The following is an 18,646-nucleotide window of genomic DNA, read 5'->3' as shown; positions in this document are numbered from 1 at the left end:
AATCATTGTTTTTGTGTTCATCATTGTTTAATGTCCATGTTGGACATTAAAAATGCAACATGCTTTGTTTTATGAAAAACAAGTGAATTGTCCTCATTGATCCTTTATCTGAAATTAAAAAAAACATCAATTCACAAATATTGATTGAAATTGTTAGTAATGGAGTTAATTATCAGACATAAAAATGTTTTGGGGGATTTTTTTTTTTAGTTTCTGACACTATAGCATGATTGAACTTTACTGCTGTTCCTCAGAAATGAACATAACAGGAGAGTTAAATAAACATAGCTTAAAAAAGTGTGGAAATTCATGTTTGGTAGATTATTTTTTGTTGTAACAATGCTTCTTGACAATACGTTTTATACCGTTGTAAAGCCTGTTTTAAATGGTGCCGCAGTTGTAAGGAACATGCAGTGAGGGATGAGCAGTAGAGCTGAGTTGTGCATATCAATAATTTACCCTCAGGTGCTGCCAATTAACTGCCAATCATAACATTTATTGTCATTTAAAAAGCATTGTTACAAATAAATAATCTACCTATCTGTGTGCTATCAGATGCTGCTGTGAAGTGTTCAACTTTTCTTTCAAGGTCGTGTTCGGCTCACCGATGATGATGAGGCGTGTGGTCTGGAACAGCTGCTCGTCATCCCAGGTGGGATGTTCTGCTTTCAGGATGTCACAGACACGGTTATGCTCCCTGAGCCACAGCGTGGCGTACATCCCCAAACCAGGAAGCAGTCCAAACACCTCCTGACCGATGGCCATCTGACTCTGGACGGGGACGTTGGGAGGGTAGCTCATCCTGACGGGAGCATCAACAACGGAGGGAGGAAACATCTCTCCATCAATCAACTGATGGGGAAATAAATATTGTTAATTGTGAAAAAGTATATCTCACTGGAAAAGCAATATTTAGGCTTTTTAGAATGAATTTGTTCACCTGATATTTCATTTTTCCATCTTTTAAAAGCCTGAGGTCCAGTTGGCGCTCCAGGCTGTCTCCATAAATGTGTCCTGCATCCACCTGCAACACAAAAAAAGGTTACTGATGCAGACAGTAACAGAACATAGACTTATCTCTAGATTCTGCTCACAGCATGAAAAACATCTACAAGTACCATTAGCTCTAAAATAGATGCTTTTGTTCACTTCATTTGGGGTGCAAACGGATAGATTTTCTTTAAATAACTGGCATAAAGTGACACCATGCAGGGCTTCATGTTTCTCTTTTTACACAAACTGACCCCGTGTCCCAGAGCCTTAGTAAAGCCCAGCCCCATGCGGTTGTAGGTCTTGAAGAACTGGTGGGTGAAGTGCTGAGCGAAGAATGCAAACATGAGGTTGGTGCCCTGGGGGTCGGGTCTGAAAACTTTTCTTTTCAGCAGCCTCTCGAACAGCACCTCGGGATCAGGCAGCCCGTTTCTGCCTGTGAAAAAAAGAAACGCACGCTTCAAATCCAAGACGAAAACATGACAGGACCTCTCCTAACCCTTCCAAATAAAGAAACAGTTTATGGCACCACAGAAGAAGAATAGAAAACATTTGACTCAGGCCTCACCTTTGACCCCCAGAGGCGTGGGGCAGTCTTCAGGAACAGGGGGCAGAAGCCGGGTGTAGTAGCTCAGGTTGTAGTAAGATTCCCAGCTCAGGTAGCCGTATTTTGAGTTGTAGGTTGGAGGGCTGGGTATCAATGTGGACCTCACTGGTGAGCGAAAGGAAGGAGTGAACAGAAGTTAGAAAAAAATGGACTGTGTGTTTTCAGTAAAGATCTGTGAAACAACCACTGACTGTGGACCTGTTAAAACCAGCCGCATGAGGACATTCCGTAGGAAGGTGTTGTTTATGATGTCCCACAGCCAGCTGAAATGGGTGAGAATGTAGTGAACCACACTGGGACGGGGCCGGAGGAACTGACGCACTCGGGTCCAAAACTCAGCTGTGGTGAAAAAAATAAAAAATTACTGAAACTTGAGAAAAGATGATTTGATAATTTATAGTAGAAGTCAATAAGTCAAAGACGTCTCTTTATCTACAGAAAGTTAAGCTGAATAACATCAATGTTCAATAAGCTCCAGCTGCTTCACATAATAATAATATTTACTACTGTGCTCCGGCCCTTTGAAACACAGAAGGGTCATAACACATTTAAGGAGGACACAAAGACATAATTCAGAAATACAACTTTTTATGAATTGTTCCGCCTGGTCCTCCTTAAATGTGTTATGACACTTCTGTGTTTCAAAAGGCAGTAACATATTAATGGGGGCTCGTCCGGGATTTGAACCAGAACCTCTCGCATAATTCACACTTCACATAATAATAATATTTACTACTGTCCTAAAACTAGAAATCGTATGAAATCTGCCAGTTTGATTCACATGAAACTTTTCTGGAGTCATCTGAGCCAACCCATATCGTAAAAATTTGTCTGACCCAGTTCTGGCCCAGACAATGCGCCAACACTTGGCCCCGATACAGCAAAGAATGGTGGTCTTTTGGTGGCACAGATGGGGTCTGACAGGGGTGGTCCATGCATGGGCCAGAACCACATAAACCAAACCCAAACCAGGCTGGCATTGACTGTTTTCTGACACACAAACCATAATAAAAACAGCTCAGACATTGCCAAATCTGGCCCACATCTCACTGACAAACCTTGACAATACTGCTTTCTATGCCAGCAGTCAGCTGCAGTGCCAGCGTGACACCAGATCTGGCCCACACCTGTCTGCTTTGAGGAAATTCTTCCCTGTTGGCTTCATTTCCTGAGGCAATAATCTTCACATTTTACACAAGATTAAATATATATATATATTTTTTTTCTTTTCCACGGTTTTGCTCTAGTTTGACCCTCATTTGATTTGTATGTGATTCTGTTCATGTTGTAACATAATAAGTAAAAACCTTTTATGTAACCATCTCCTGCCTTTTCCTGTTTGATTAAGCTTATCTTTTTTCCTTCCTTCTTTTCCTACCACGATTGCCCCTCTGGTTTCCAGTCGAGGGTAATTATTGCTATGCATGACGTGACTGCCAGGACATTTAGTCTGCATCACCTCGGATCAAGAGCCCCGGTGGGGGGAGTTTTCTTTCAAAATTAAAAGCAGGACCAGCAGTAGCGGGTTCCTGCTGGCAGTTCCACCAATCCTTCCTAAATATTTCTAGGTCTAGACAAGAAGCTTTAACCCTGCAAGCCAGGAGCTCTGTGGTTGACAAAATGAAAAGGCCTTTTCTCACAAAGCTGTATGTGATGAACAAAACAAATGTTTCACATTCCTAAAAAGTGTAACAATAAAAGAGAGGACATGAAGTCACGTGGACTCACGAGTGGTGCAGTTCTCTCCATAGTAGCCGGTGTGGGTGCAGTCGCACTCATATTTGTCCTCACCGTAGCGCACGCACACACTCCAGTGCTGACAGGGGAGATAACAGCACGGGTTGACTGTGGACAGGGGAGAAATCATGTTAAACATATGGGAAAACACTTACACAAAGCATATATGAAGGGTAAAAATAAACAGTAAAAAGGAGATAAAATTGTTCAATTTTCCTGCCAGCTGATTATTTCACACTCTGTTCTGCTAACATCTCTTAGTTAAAACTGCACTAATGTTTTTTTCAGATATTGTCCCATAATGAGTTTTTCAGATTGGCCTCACGTTTGCCAGAGTGACCTCATGATCATTTTGTTCAAAATGCAATCCAGACTTTTCTTTCCGTTGTGGGGATTATTGCCAAAATCCCCCCCAAAAACAGGACAATTGCTTCCAATGGAACAACAAAACCTGGACGCCTCCCTGGTGAGGTGTTCCGGGCACGTCCCACTGGGAGGAGACCCAGAGGAAGACCCAGGACACGCTGGAGGGACTACGTTTCTCTGCTGGACTGGGAACATCTTGGGATTCTCATACAGCCTGCAGGTGACTTCCATCCGGCCCGCCAATAAAAAACATTCTTCAGCTAAATGCAAGATTGCCTTGTTTCCTTGATTTAATGAATCAGATTACTACTTAAGCTTTTAAAGTGCCTGTGACACGCCTATCCTTCAAATACAAAAAGTCAAAGAAAACATCTTTATTCTTGAGAAAATTGGCATAATACACATGATTTCACACATTTTGTTTCATAACTGCCCTATTTTCTTTTGGATTTGGCTCAGCCAAAGTGAAACAGGAAGTGACATCAAAGGGGAACTCTTTAATAAAATAAACTATCTGGTCTTTGTTTATTATAACAATATTATTTAAACTTTAACTCTTCTTCATCTCTCGTTGATAGAAACTCAAAATAATCTAAAGAAACATCAGATTCTTCTCTACAGTCTGGATTGTTAGCTGTTGTAACAATGCTCTGTTTACATGCAGACATTCCCCTTTGACATCACTTCCTGTTTCTTCACATGCAAATATCTCAACAACTGTTCATCTCAGCCGCGTGAAATTTGTTTTGCAATATTTTAGCAATGTTCTCTTTCCAAAAATGCATTCGTGTTTTTTTTTTTTTTTTTTTACAAAAAATTGATGCCACAGGCACTTTAAATCCCATGGCAAGGTGGTTGTCATTGCTACTACATCACATCTTTGAGCTGCACAGTGTTACAGATCAGTTACTACCTTACCCAAAGAAGTCAGTGATGCCCCCCCCCCCCACACACACCTTTTTTGTTACTTCATTTAATAAAAAAACTGATTTTAAATGTATTGTAAATTTAAAAGGTAAAAGTTAACTTTACTTGATCTTTTGCAGTGTTTCCCCTAACATTATCAGGCAATCCCACCTGAACTGTTGTCTTTGAGAAACTGTGGCCCCCAAGCAATTTAGTTGAATAAAAATATTGGCAGCTGTCTTAAATGTTAATCCGGGTTCATTCAAAGTTTCATTGTGTTAAATGTATGGCTTTATAATGACTGTTATGATTCACATTTACAACAAATAACAATAAAATAAGTCAATAAAACTTCTTTCAAATTGAATCTAAATCCTATAAATAACTCAAACAAGACAGTTTTTGGAGCAGAGCAGTTAAAACTTTAAGACCCGAAACAGAACTTTATGGCTAAGATGTGAACAAATTGCGACATTACCAACGCCTTCAGCAGCCAGCTGGCCCGGGTGACGTTTTTGTGCACATCTTCACCACTATGTGCAACAATCGCTGATTTTATTCTTAATGGCTTCCAGAGAGACTCCAACACAAAGTTCCCATGAGCTCCATCGGATAATTACGGTTAACCTCAAAAGGTAATCTGGAGCCTTCGCTTAGATTTGAGGATCAAGTTGACCCTGAGCAGATAAGTTACAGTCTGAGTCTCAAATATGAGGTCTTTTATATTTACTTTATAAGTGCAATAATTGTATTTTTAATTATCAACGCGGTGCTAATAAACTGCTGTCATTGTTTCTGTTCTTGCATGATTTATGGCCGGAATGCTCTCCAGGACTACGCAGCGTCAGTGTGTGCAAACTCATACATGATGCTGACAACAGCTTTCTAACCCGGTACAGAGTGTTACTATTAAGAGGGCAGGGCAGGTTAAAATACCACGAGTGTCTTTGGATTAAAACCATCCTTCACACATCCCTACTGCCAACAAAATCCCAAACAACTGAAGCAAATGCTTCACACCAACTTTCCACAAAAGTATTGAATATAAGTTTATAACTTTTAAATGTTTCTGTAATTTAAACTACTGCTTTCCCTAAAGAAATACATATCTCCCTTAACCAAAATGATGGCAGCTACTAACACATTTGTGTTTTAGAGCATTCATAAACATATAAGGCATTCACTAAACATAAAAAATGGCTTGTTGATTCATACACCTGTCAACACTAAATAGGAATTGTATTTGATGTGTGGTACTGTATAACTGTATTGTTTTTATTTTAACAGTCATGTTTTTTTTCTTTATGTGTCAGGATTTGTTTAATCCAATTTCTTGACCTTATTGTTTGTATTGTTGTATTTACATTCTAGTATTTTATTGCATTTTAAACAGCATGACAGCACAGATGAAAAATTGTCGTTTGGCTAATTTTGACATTTTTGACTTGTGAATTGTCGTGTTTTATTAAGAGGTGGGGTTATTATGTATTTTCCAGGAACATAGTTCAATTCTATACCATGTTCAAGTAACTATGTTACCTTCAGTTGTTATGAAAACGATGGATTTATCAAAAAATAAATTTAGATTTGCATCACAGTCTAAATGCCTTGAAATTGGCCTCAGTCTCTTTAAGAACCTCCTACCATTTCAGACACTCCCATTTCAGCACATCTACACAAAAGTGGTTCAAGGGAGAGGTGGTGTGTGAGGCAGGAACTCAGCTGCAGACTGGGCTCTGGGGAGGAGCTTTGTACAAATAGGCGGTGCTTTGTAGCAGCAAGCATTTAGGCAGCTCCACATGGCCACAGGAGATTGAAGCATTTCTCAAACACGCATGAATGAGTCAAAGCAACACTCTGGGTATATTTTTGATGAGGGAATGACATTACAACGTGATAAAAAGCTAAAAAAAAAAGTTGATCTTGCATACTACCCCCAGTTTAAACTGCACTGTCTCCCCTTTTAAAACCTAAATCAAATCATTTAGTTACAGTTATTTATATGTAGGTTAAGGTTGATAAGCTGCGGCAGCCATCTTGACACAAGTCGACTAATATAACAGAATAATTTTCTTTTTTTTGAGCAGGTATTCAGAGGGTCTTTCCATTGCAACCAAAAAAACATTCATGCACATAAAAATGCTGACCCCTGCTTTGTGAGCCAAACAGTGGGAATGTTATGGGTTGATTAATGAACTTCAGATGAAAAGGCAGACCAAGTTATTCGTTAACAAACTGCATAAACAAAACCTATAAACAAAGCAAATATATTTAAAAAAAAAACCTCGGTTAAGGGGAAAGCCTAAATGTTTCTGGCAAGTCAAGCAAAGCCAGCTGAACAAAGCAGGCTTTAATGAAAGACTTTTTGTTCCTGCAGACACAGAAATTGAGGGAAGCGGGAAGGAGGGGTGTTACGTTTCATAAACTAGCATGAGACAGCAGAAAAGTTTTGTTAAACGAGGAGATAATGAGTCATGCTTTAAGCGCTCGCTGACAGATGGAAGATTAGGCAAAGTGTGGAGCGTGAAGACATGCTCGACATAATAAAAAAACTTTGATAAACTCTAAAACATCCCGACTCTTCTGAAGAATGTTTGTGCTTGTTCTTTGTGAGACGGATGTTTGTCTGTTAGCAAAATATCTCATGAACCGTCTAACGGATATTGAAGAAATTAGCAGAAATTAAGTATTGGATGTGCAACTACAACTGATTCACTTTTGGAGTTGGTTTGATTCAAGAAGGCAGCCACAGCCAAGTGATACTGAAACACACACACACAAAAAAGCTATAACTCGGCCATTTTAACAGATACAGAGCTAAAATTAAGATGTGGAAGTAGCTGAGAGCTATTCCCAGGTTATGTCGTGCATTGTGCAAGATCATCGCCTAAAGCTTCAGCATAAACTGGTGGAATCAGTCCTGTTTGTCTGTTAGCAAAATATCTCATGAACAACTTTGTGTATTTGAATGAAAGTTTTAGAAAGTATTTTTTGGACTTATGCCTACAGCTGATTGAATTTTGGAGCCAATCCAGTTCAAGATCACTGCCACAGCTAATCTTTATTAGCCAACACATAAATGGCAATAACACGTTAAATTTTACAGATATTGAGCTAAAATTTGTGATGGTAGTAGCTGAGAGTCATTCACAACGTATGCTCTGTATCACATGATATTGCATGTTACATTATTTGATGCTGGGGCCCCTTATGTTTCTTTGGAATTCTGTCCTCGCTCCCACATGTGTGCCGACATGCTCTTGAGTGTTTGCACTATTTCATCTGAAACCACATCTGGCAGCTTTCTAAACTACACGCTGACGATCTGATTTCACAGGTGAAACGGAGTTCAGCTCTGACCTCCGTCCGTGCCACATACATCACAGTACGCAAGAAAATATAAGGGAAGAATAAACAAAGAATAAATCAGAACGCACACACGCACTGAGAGAATGGGTGCAACAAAAGGACACAATATGTTCCTTTGACAAAAAAAGGGGGACTTTGTCAAGACCTGAAAGGTGAAATCAGATAAGTGAGGAGGGTGAGAAATGAGTGAGAGCAGCTGATAGCATGTGCCTGAGGGGAGGAGGAGGGGTCTGAACAAGGTGGTGAGAACTGGTTTATGTGTCCGTACAAGTCAGACAGGAGGTGTCTGCTTCGGGGGGCATCACTGCAAGAAATAAACCCATTTCACTCCCCAAACATTACTCCTGCTTTTGACTTTAAAAAGGGACAACAAATTAAGGTGCAAGATAAATATCTTTACTGTTTAGATTTCCCCAAAAAGAAAACAAGGCCTAATGATTTACTGGGCAGTGAATTTTCTTGCAGATGATGTCCTATTACTCTGCCTGTTGGGGCCTGTTTCTCTGTTTCCAAAGCTACAGGAATGTCTGCTTGACTGATGGCTGTCTGGTCTGTTAAGTCCAGATGGAACTAGAGGGATCATAAAGAAAACATACATATCCTCTGGTTCAGAATCCACACATTTCCTGCCTCAGCTCTCAAAGGAGTTGCTCGGTTCAGGCACCTACCTGTAACCTCATCTCCCTGGCATGCAGGCTCTCGCAACAGCAAGAGAAGAGCACAGACCGATCCCAGGACAGAGGCTTTGGGTGGGGGGGAAGAGAAAAAGAAAATCAAATCAGTGTTTTTGTAAGAGCAAAACAAAGCAAGAAAAGCCCAGTCTGAGCAAACTGGGGCTCCAGTTTCACACACTTACCTCTCATTCCAGCAGCCTCAGTTTCCAAGAACTGTCATTCCAGCTCGTAAAACTATGAAGGGAGGAACAGAGCAGCAGTCCAGGTTAGGCAAGAGATGCAGGGGGCTGGGTGAGAGTCAAAAAAACAACAACAAAAAAAGAAAACAAAGGTAAAAAGTGTGAGAAAGCAGGAGGACAAGCCGAGCAGACAGGTTCTCCTGCTCTCCAGAAGTGCAGCTCTGCCACAGCGGGTCTTCACCATCAGATGGGGAGAAAGGGAGAAGGTGGGCTTCAGCTGAAGGCTGCACTGCATCTTTATCGCCCCCTGCTGGCTCACACGCTTATACACAGTTCATCCTCACTGTGTGTTTCTTTGTTAGTAAAATATCTCATGAATCACAGAATGAAGTTTTAATGGGAAAAAAAATTGATGCCACAAACAGATGAGCTTTGAAAACACCGAAACTGCCCAAAACTTATTTTTTTTTTGTTACAGATAATGAGCTCAAGTTTTGTGCGGTATTCGCTGAAACTGATCCCAACACAAATTAGTGCTAACATTCTGCCACCAACTAAATTGAGTTTACTCTGTCTGTTAGCAAAATATCTCATAAACTACTAGACAAATTTTAAAGCATCTTTAAGTAAACTTTCTTTGATTGGGTATCTCCAACCTATTAACTTTCAGAGTTAATTCAGTTCATGATGGCCGCCACAGCCAGCTGACTTTTGAAAACACAAAAATGGCCTTAATTAAGTCAGTTTCACAGATAATATGCTAAACTTACTGTGGAGGTAGCTGAGAGTCATCCACAGTACATACTGAGAGGGTTGTGCTAGATTTTTAACAGCAGCTGTTAGGGGTTAGCATTGTTTGTCTGTTAGCAAAATATCTCATGAACCACAAGACAGATTTTAATAAAACTTTTAGCACTTAATCATGGGATGTTAATCTAGAGTTGTGCCGCAGCACATCCATATTAGCCAACATAAAATGGCCAAGTCAGGTAATATATAGATCCTGAGTTAAAATGTGATGTAGCTGAATCTTTACAACACATATTCTGAGTGACATCTCAAAAATTTTAAATGAGATTGAATGACATAATGTTCAAGGTTTGACAAAAATGTTGACCATCCTTTGAGGTAAAAATAAGTTATTTGCTTTGAAAAGTAAATACTCTGAATATCTTAATTAAATCACATTATTTCAGACCATGAACTACAAGATCAGCAGTAGTCAGAAAGATTAAACTCTAATTTAAAGGTGGAGACGTCCTCCCAGGAGTGGAGGAGGGTTTTGGCAGAGGAAAATAGTGAAAGTTGCACCATGATTCAGAGGAATGTTGCTGCTTATCTGTGACAGAAACCAGACCAGTGTCTGAGGTCAGAGGTCAACTTCTAAGACTCAACAATTTCTTAAATAATTAGCTGAAATTAAAGCCTAAGTGAAAGGATGCTGAAAACTCAGGGACTTTTTTTTGTTATATCCTGAAAGGAAATGTTCTCATTTGAGACATCATTTGGTTTTTCCAGCAGAAGCCCAAAACTTGCTCATTTATAAACCAACTTCTGAGGGTTTCAGCGCTTTTCAAATATTTACTTGTTTTGTTGCTGAGGAAGTTCTGAAGACACTTAATCCTCAAGCTGTATTTGATCAAGTCTCATAAACAGCTCTCCCAGCCCAGTGACTCCCCAACAGAAACAGAAATTTGACTCAATGGTCTTGAACCAGAACAGATTAAATGTTTACTTCTCAACATAAGGCTTTAAGTTTCAAACCAGCATGGAATGCTAAACCAGTAATGCTGGAGCAGTTTACACAAGGAACCAGTTCAGCTCACAAGTAATGATTTTGTCTGTTTTTCTTCAACATCTTCATATAGACGTCCTGTTATTGTGCTATAAATTGGATAACTGGTTTGCTCCAGTATCAGCTAATTAGATTCCCACACAACAGGTGAAAATTCATTTCAGAAAAACGACCTATTTGTTCATTGAAGTCTTTTTTTTTTTTTTGTAAAAGTATGAGAACTCAAGACTAGAAGGTAATTTAAGTTTTTTTTTTTTAGTGAGACAAATGTTCAGGTGTGAGATAACTTATTTACAGAACTTGGATCCATCAGTTTGATTTGTTTTTTAGGTCAGTGGAACTGACTTATTGCATAAAGACAGAAGTTTCCCAGAGTTAAAAAAGGCACTTTGGGAAACTTCTGTCTTTATGCAATAAGTCAGCAGAGTTAAAAAAGGCACTTTGCTGCTCATCAGGCTCCACCATCACACTATACAAAATGCAGGGCAGGGCGACAAGCCCAACACTGAAAACAACCCCTTAGAGAAAAACAAACTTGTTGCTTTTACTGACAAATGTTGGATTTAGGAGAAACACTCCTGCTGAAACTCAGGCAGGACGACCACTCAACAATAAGAACTACTTTTTATGCCAGTAACATGATTAAAATCTCTGTAGAAACTGTCAGTCGGGCTAATGATATAAATACAAAATCAAGACGAGACTCTGAAGCTCCTGTTTAACATCCAATTTATTTTAGTCAAAAAATGTGTCATTTAGGATGAGCTGGAGGCGGCCACTGCAGCACGTCTGGGTTTGGGCGTGGTACCTTCCCGGAAACCATTTCTAAAAAGGAAAACAGAAAAGTAAAAGTTTAGAGTATTTTATCTCACAGGTAGTACTGATTACAAATAACAAGTACTTGTGTTTGTCAGCCACAGCTGAACATTATATAGATATCTTTAAATGTTAAAGATTTATTCCTCCAAACACTGATTACCCAACTAAAAAAAAACAGAGCTAATCTTCAGCACCTTGGTGCAACTTAACATTTGGTTTGTATTTTATGTTAATTATGAAATCGATATTTTTAATTTAAGTTCAACAATAAGTGTATTAAAAAACCCAGCTTGAAAAGATTAACTTCTAACAACTTGGTACATAAAGATTTATTTCACCATCGTGCAACTTGTGATGAAAAAATATACCATAAAAACATCAAAAGATAAAAATCAAACATTTTACAATCCGCCAATTTGAAAAGCAGTAAGCTGCGACACAAAAAACAGACAGCTATCCATTGTTTTCTGAATTAAATCATTTTACAGGCTAGGATCATTTGGACCAGGGGTGGGCAATCCTGGTCCTCAAAGGCTGCTGTACTGCATGTTTTACCCTCTGCTCCAAAACACCTGATTTTGTGGCTGAATGTTCTCTTCAAGTTCTGCAGAAGGCTGATAATCACCTACAAATCAGGTTGAGTTGGAGCAGAGAAATGAGGAAAACATGCAGGACCAGGACAGCCCCACCCTGCTTTAGACTTAAGGCTGTTTATAAGTTCCAGTCGCATGTCCTGTCCCCCCTGCTGAATGACAAATAGTGCAACTTCCGTCTGCCATCTCCCGGTGACAGCCATCATGCCCCCAGACAGAACTCTGCGATTCAGACGTTGCGGCTCAGAGCGTGATTGGTTAGAACTTCGTGGGTGTGTTTGTTATTGAGCAGCAAGTGATGGTCCAGCTTCTCAGCACTGAGGTGGATTCAGAGCAGATCTTCCTTCTGCATGTTATTTTAAGATTTCTTTTGTCTGAAGCCTGTTGTTAAGAGATAGAAGAGCAACTGGTTTGAACGTGAGCATGCAGCTGATGTTCACTCCCCATCACCATCGTAAAAAAAAAAAAAAAACTTTTTCCTCTGCAGACCCTTCACACAATGAGCGGGGAAAAAAAATCACAACATCCAGCCATAAGTTTTCCTACTTATGAGCTGTGGGAGGGCAGAGGGAGGAATTATATTAATTTATTTATACTCGGTCAGAAAATAGACGTCCGTTTTTCTGTCACTAAGCAGGGGGAACAAGACGTGCAACTCGAAGTATAAAACGAGCTTTAACCTGTGAGGTTGTGACCACACCGGTGTTTAATGCATGAATAAAACTGAGAACATCTGTACTCAAACCAAACACACCATCAAACTTCTAGTAACAACTCAGACCTTTTCCCTTAAGCATCTTTATGACATTTCAAGTTATAACAAATATTAACTAACAGGTGTTGGTGTGTGTACATGTGTTAGTAGATTAATGTGGGAGGCAGGAATATTGCTTACATTCCATGTTGGGAACATAAACACTCGTGTTTATTGGTAAAGCTGATAAATCCAGTTTATTTACATAAATCTGGTTTAGTTTGACAGTGTTTAACAACTTGTGATTTTAAAATCGTTTTAAAGTATTATACATCGTTTTAATTACTGTAACTTCCTGTTAAAGACACATGCCACATTATTTCATTAATTTCAGATTTAAGTTGCAGTTACATCAGTTATTTTACAAATACAGAAAAATGCATGTTCTGATAAAGATAAGGTCTACTTTAGATTTATTAAGTATTGTGAAACGCAGTTGTGACTTAAACTTATTGAAGATTGTCCTCTCTTAAATTTTCTGTTTATGATGTTCTATTAATCATAAATAGCTACAGAAAATAAAACTGCACATCGAGCAAAAGCTTGGCACTCAAAAGGATAAAACCGTGTTGAAGTGTCAGTTTGACTAAACCTTCCTATGACCCAAACTCTTGCATTGCGATGCACTTTTGTCCACATATGCGGCGCCGGGCTTGGAGGTTTAAACTAATTCAAAAAGAAGGATGTGGGTGTCTTGTCTCAGAACATAAGCTAGAATCACAGAAAGTCATTTGTTCAGACATTTGTGTTTGAAAACATCATTGACAAGACCTGTGCAGGAATAATGCACACTAATATTTCAAAACACGGAGAAACAGAGTTGTTAAGGTTAGATTTCATCACCTGAATCTGCGGTAGACAACCTTCAGGTGTCTCAGACGACCGGTCCCCGTGGTGTTCCTCCTCTTGGCCTTAGCGCTCCAGTTGTCTACAGATTAAATAAATAAGCATCAGGGAAGAACCACGTCAAGAAAACTATCATTGACAAGGCTAAACGAGACTCAAATAGCTTGTCAAGAAAAGCACCACAAATCAAAGCTCACATGATATGTTGATATAAAGCTCTCAAGCTTAACTGCAGATTTTGAATTAAATATTTATAGTTGAAATGTACAGTTTCATTATTCTTCCCTTCACACATGGAAAAAAGAAAGAGGGGGTAAACATCAGGGTCTCACTCTCGGCTTCAAAAATACACCTTTTGGGGAAACTTACACTTTCTCTTGCGCTTTTCGGGGTAGCCACACTTGCCGCAGGAAGACTTCTGCAGGTGATAAGCCTTGGCTCCACAGCGACGGCACAAAGTGTGCGTCTTGTTTCGGCGTTTACCGAAAGATGATGTCCCCTTGGTCTAGGCAGAGGAAACACATCAGGGGTAAATAACAATTCTTTTAAGCCTTAAATCAAAATAAATGATGTGGATGTCTTGTCTCAGAAAAAAATGATGGAATCACATAAAGTCATTTGTTCAGACATTTGTGTTTGGAGACATCTTTGACAAGACCGGCGAAAGATTATTCTTAATGTGGGGAATACAAAATATTTAAAATGACTCATACGCTTGTGTAACAAAAGCTGATGCAATTCCCTAAAATTAACAAAAAATATATACAAAAACCAGCTGTTGTCAGAATGGAGACTAATAGGAAATACACTCAGACAATCAAAGTACGTAAGCTAACCATTAGCCATTAAATGTACTAACGCATAAAAATCATCGTATAAACAAAAAAATGAAGTTGGAAAGAACCATGTTTGCTTCGTATCTTTTACGGGTAATTTAATACCATTCTGAATATGAACCCTTAACGCTAACCGTAGCAAATATGCTAAATGGCTACAATCGATAAACCTAAAAAAAATACAACTACTCTTCATCTTTGAAAAATACTTCATTCAAAGAGTAATGGTGTTTATTCGACAAACAGCAACAAAAATTCCAGGTGAAATAAATGCTTCATTAAGCAGATGTTAAAGGATTTCTTAAGGCCAGCGTTGCTTCTCACCATTTTCGTTCGGTGGCCGTGGGAAAAGAGACCGGAAGACGGCCAAGCGCAGCATCAAATTACATCCGTGCTACTTCCTGTGTAACACAGAAATGGGATCCCTGTTCTTCTTCTTCTTCTTGTCGGATTTATGGCGGTTGGCAACAAGCTGTTAGTAGCATTACCGCCTGGTACTGGTATGGAGTGTGGTTCGTGATGGTTTAAATATTTATCCTCTTCTATACTGTATATACATATATTCTATCATACATTCTAACTAAACATACACTCATACATCCACACTTAATACATACATACTTATGCCCAACTTTGTATACCATGTCTTCATTCACAAACACACTTACTATAATTAAATTCTATGAAATAATTTAGTTTTCTTTGGAAATCGAATAATTATTTGCATATGTTTACTCCCTAAATTCTTCCTCAATACATCTAATAAATTAATCTTCTCCTTAATACTTTCAAACTCTCTCTTCATATATCTTCTCTCTATTTCATATTTATGGCATTCTGATTTAACATGCTCTATGGTTTCATATTTATCACAATAATCACATTTGCCAGTTTTATGTTTTTGAATTTTAAAAAGTGTATAATTAAGTCCTCTATGTCCAAATCTTAACATAGTTATCACTCTTTCCTCCTTTCTATTTCTTCTTCCATTTCTTCTTTCTCCTACATTCTTCTGAATTTTATAAAACCATCTTCCTGTTTTATCTTCATCCCACCTTTTTTGCCATTCTTTCATCAGTTTCTCTTTAACAATACTCTTACCTTCAGATTTACTTATTTTAACTTTAAAACTAATAGGATACTGAACTGCCCTCTTTGCCATTTTATCTGCCCTCTCGTTTCCTTCTAATCCACTATGCGCTGGAACCCACACAAATATAACTATCAAACCCATGTTTTGTATTCTGAATAATGTATGATATATTTCTAATAAAATGTCCATCCTACTATCAGTCTGATTACTTTTTAAAATTAATAATGCAGAACTTGAATCTGAACATATTATCGTTTCTAATGGTTTTATGTCTTCCACCCATTGCCTACCCTAATAATATTGCCAGCATTTCACCTGTGTATACTGAAACTCCATCTGTAATTCTTTTTCCTATTTTTATATTGAATTCTGGTACTACAAACGCTATTCCTATTTTCCCAGTTACTTTTGATGCATCAGTATAAATTTGAATGTGTTGATAATAATTATTTAAATATAATTGCACTGAATAACTATCTACAATGTAAGATTTATCTTGTTTTTTTTTTTCCATTACTGACATATTGTATATGGTCTGACCTGAAAACTGAGGTACCCTATTTTGATATTTTTTGGCAACTCTTTTTCTTCTAACTCAATAAGGATTGACAAACTTCCTACTCTTTCTCCATCCACTGTTTTTGACAATCTTTTCAAGTTATTCACTTTTGCACCTACAACACTTCTCTTAATTTTATCAAGATCTTCATCTARAGGGATCCCATAAATCACTCCTCTAATTTTTTTATTTTCTCCTACGATTTTTTTCTCCATCACAGATCTTTTGCAAATATTATCCACTTTTAAAGCCTTATTTTTTTGTTCTACATCTTTACTACCATTATAGGTTTCCATCTCTCAAAATCTTTACCATTTCAACATCTCCAATTTTCTTTTTAATTTCTCTTGACACCACAATGGGGCTTATTTTTTCCTGTTCTTCCTCATTTTTAAGTTTTAATATTACTTTAAATTCCTCCCTCACAACTTTCCTCCCCACTATCCTTTCTTCTTCTGAACTACTTCCTTCCAATTCCCGTTTACTGCCTTGGCTATCACCAATAACCTTTCCTTCATCCATTTTATTTCTTCCACGACCTCTCTCCTTCCCTCTTCCCACTGGCGTCCCTTCAAATTCTCAGTCTTTCTCATTTCCTATCGCCATTTCCATCCGAACCATTATGCCAAATCTGCCTTTTCCAAAAGTGATGTTTCTGTTTTTGAATTTTCCGCGTCGCTCCAACAAACAATTCTCCAGCGTTTCCTCCAGCTCGACCCAGGTCTGCGGTGGAGCTCGTGCCTGGGATCCCTGTTGTCGTAGTAGATGCGTTTTAATGATCTATAAATACAAATATTTTTAATGTGGAATCAGTGTTTTATAAATTAATAATTTACGTTATTGTAGTCTTGGGTTTTAATGAACTGTTCTGTTCCTTGATGATTAAGTTTTCTCTCATTTTAAACGAGCTGCTTTTTACAATTTAATAAAAATAAACATTTTACATATTTTTAGTAGTTTTGTTTCACATTTTGCAAGAAATTTAAGCATTTGTTTTTTTCAGAAGAGGTAGTTTTACTTAATTTTTAAGGTATCAACATGCAAAATAACTTATAAAGGTCAAAAAGAAAAAAAAATTGTATAGGTCTTCTGGAAGGGTTCTTCTCTAATGAAACGTTTCGTCTCTCCTCCAAGAGACTTCTTCAGTCTGAGAGTTTCAGGCAAAATTCAGGCTTTTGTGATGTGACTGATACTCACATCACATGGCTATCGTTGACGCCTAATTAACACTTATTGTTACCAGGGGTTGGTGTTATACTGGCAATAGCCGCGCTGTAGGAGGAGGACAGCTGAAAACGGAGGCCTCCACCTCTGTTTAATGATGGACGGTCTTTCTTCACAAAAATGGCTTCTTTTACTCCTCTCTCAAACCAACATTCCTCTCTATCAAGAATGAGAACATCCTCATCTCTGAAAGAGTGACCGCTGGCCTGTAAATGAGTGAAAACTGCAGAGTTCTGGCCATTAGATGTAGCTCGTCTGTGTTGGGACATTGTTTTGAACAGTGGCTGCTTTGTTTCCCCGATGTATAACTGGTCGCAGTCCTCCTGGCACTTAACAGCATATACAATATTGCTCTGTTTGTGCCTGGGCACCGGATCTTTGGGGTGAACCAGCCTTTGCTGTAATGTGTTTTGGGGTTTGAAAGCCACTGGGACATCATGTTTAGAAAATAAACTTTTCTAATTTTTTACCTGGAAACTTATAAAGGTATTTTCAATTGACATAAAGTTGTCAAGTGTGAAATTAAACAAACCATGAATGTACTAAACAGTAAAGAACGTTTAAAATGTCCACATTTTACATTTTTCTGAGACTAAAGATGGAAATTAATCAGATGCTTGATGCATATGAATAATTTTTCAAAGTCTATGACAACTCCTGAAGAATTTAAGGAAATTACATGTTTAGTCTGAAGCACTCAGCTCAATTTGATCTTTTGAAAACACAATTCATTGTTTTATGGCATCAGAGTTATATCTCTGTTAACAACAGAATCACTCAACATTATCATATGAAATAAAATAATGTGTATTCAAACAGTCACTGACATCTTATTAAACTTAAAATTAAGAATTAAATGTTGTGACATAAAGTGAAATGTTCTCTGACATCGTTTCAGCCCAAACTCACTTCTGAAACATTATGGTGATTGCAAAAAGTAAACTCTTTTTTTTTTTCATTTGTTCATTTAAACTTGTAAATATACTCAGGCAAAAATTAACAACAATCACAGCCTCTTAAATTCAAATATTCAAATAGATAAAGAGATTTAAAATACAATGGCATACATTATTTTACATTTTATACAATACATTTTTTAAAAGAAATATTAAATCAAAAATGGAAAAATGTACTTCACAGTTCAATGGTTTGTACTATAACACTCTTGGCAAAAATAACTTAAAGTTATCTTTTTTTGTAGGACCTTGACATGACATTAGAGAAATGTTGGCCGGTTAGGTTTTTCATTTCCTCAAGTCATCAGGTTAACATTTGGGCTTACACAGCTAATTTATTTAT

General features: G+C 38.0%; 2 protein-coding genes across 2 annotated transcripts in view; both read right to left on the bottom strand.

The window, feature by feature from the left end:
- LOC106516263 (prostaglandin G/H synthase 1) overlaps positions 1–9,074 on the bottom strand; it is a 13,438-nt gene extending 4,364 nt beyond the window's left edge. Inside the window, exons 1-8 of the mRNA XM_014006531.1 lie at positions 8,832–9,074; positions 8,644–8,718; positions 3,326–3,442; positions 1,796–1,936; positions 1,559–1,702; positions 1,245–1,426; positions 941–1,024; positions 606–852 (exon numbers count right to left, since the gene is read on the bottom strand). Of these exons, the coding sequence (XP_013861985.1) occupies positions 606–852; positions 941–1,024; positions 1,245–1,426; positions 1,559–1,702; positions 1,796–1,936; positions 3,326–3,442; positions 8,644–8,718; positions 8,832–8,838 (997 nt within the window). The 5' untranslated portion in view covers positions 8,839–9,074. The remainder of the gene's footprint in view (positions 1–605; positions 853–940; positions 1,025–1,244; positions 1,427–1,558; positions 1,703–1,795; positions 1,937–3,325; positions 3,443–8,643; positions 8,719–8,831) is intronic.
- A 2,261-nt stretch (positions 9,075–11,335) lies between these two features.
- rpl37 (ribosomal protein L37) lies at positions 11,336–14,893 on the bottom strand. The gene is made up of 4 exons (XM_014006530.1): positions 14,796–14,893; positions 14,005–14,140; positions 13,633–13,717; positions 11,336–11,448 (listed from the first exon to the last, which is right to left on the bottom strand). The coding sequence occupies exons 1-4, from the start codon at positions 14,796–14,798 to the stop codon at positions 11,379–11,381; spliced, it is 294 nt and encodes a 97-aa protein (XP_013861984.1). The 5' UTR covers positions 14,799–14,893; the 3' UTR covers positions 11,336–11,378.
- Between the last annotated feature and the right edge of the window lie 3,753 nt (positions 14,894–18,646).

This window comes from Austrofundulus limnaeus, unplaced genomic scaffold, assembly GCF_001266775.1.
Source record: "Austrofundulus limnaeus strain Quisiro unplaced genomic scaffold, Austrofundulus_limnaeus-1.0 Scaffold36, whole genome shotgun sequence".
Lineage (NCBI taxonomy): Eukaryota > Metazoa > Chordata > Actinopteri > Cyprinodontiformes > Rivulidae > Austrofundulus > Austrofundulus limnaeus.
The sequence above is the reverse complement of the archived record's forward strand: the minus strand, read 5'-3'. Positions and strand labels throughout refer to the sequence as shown.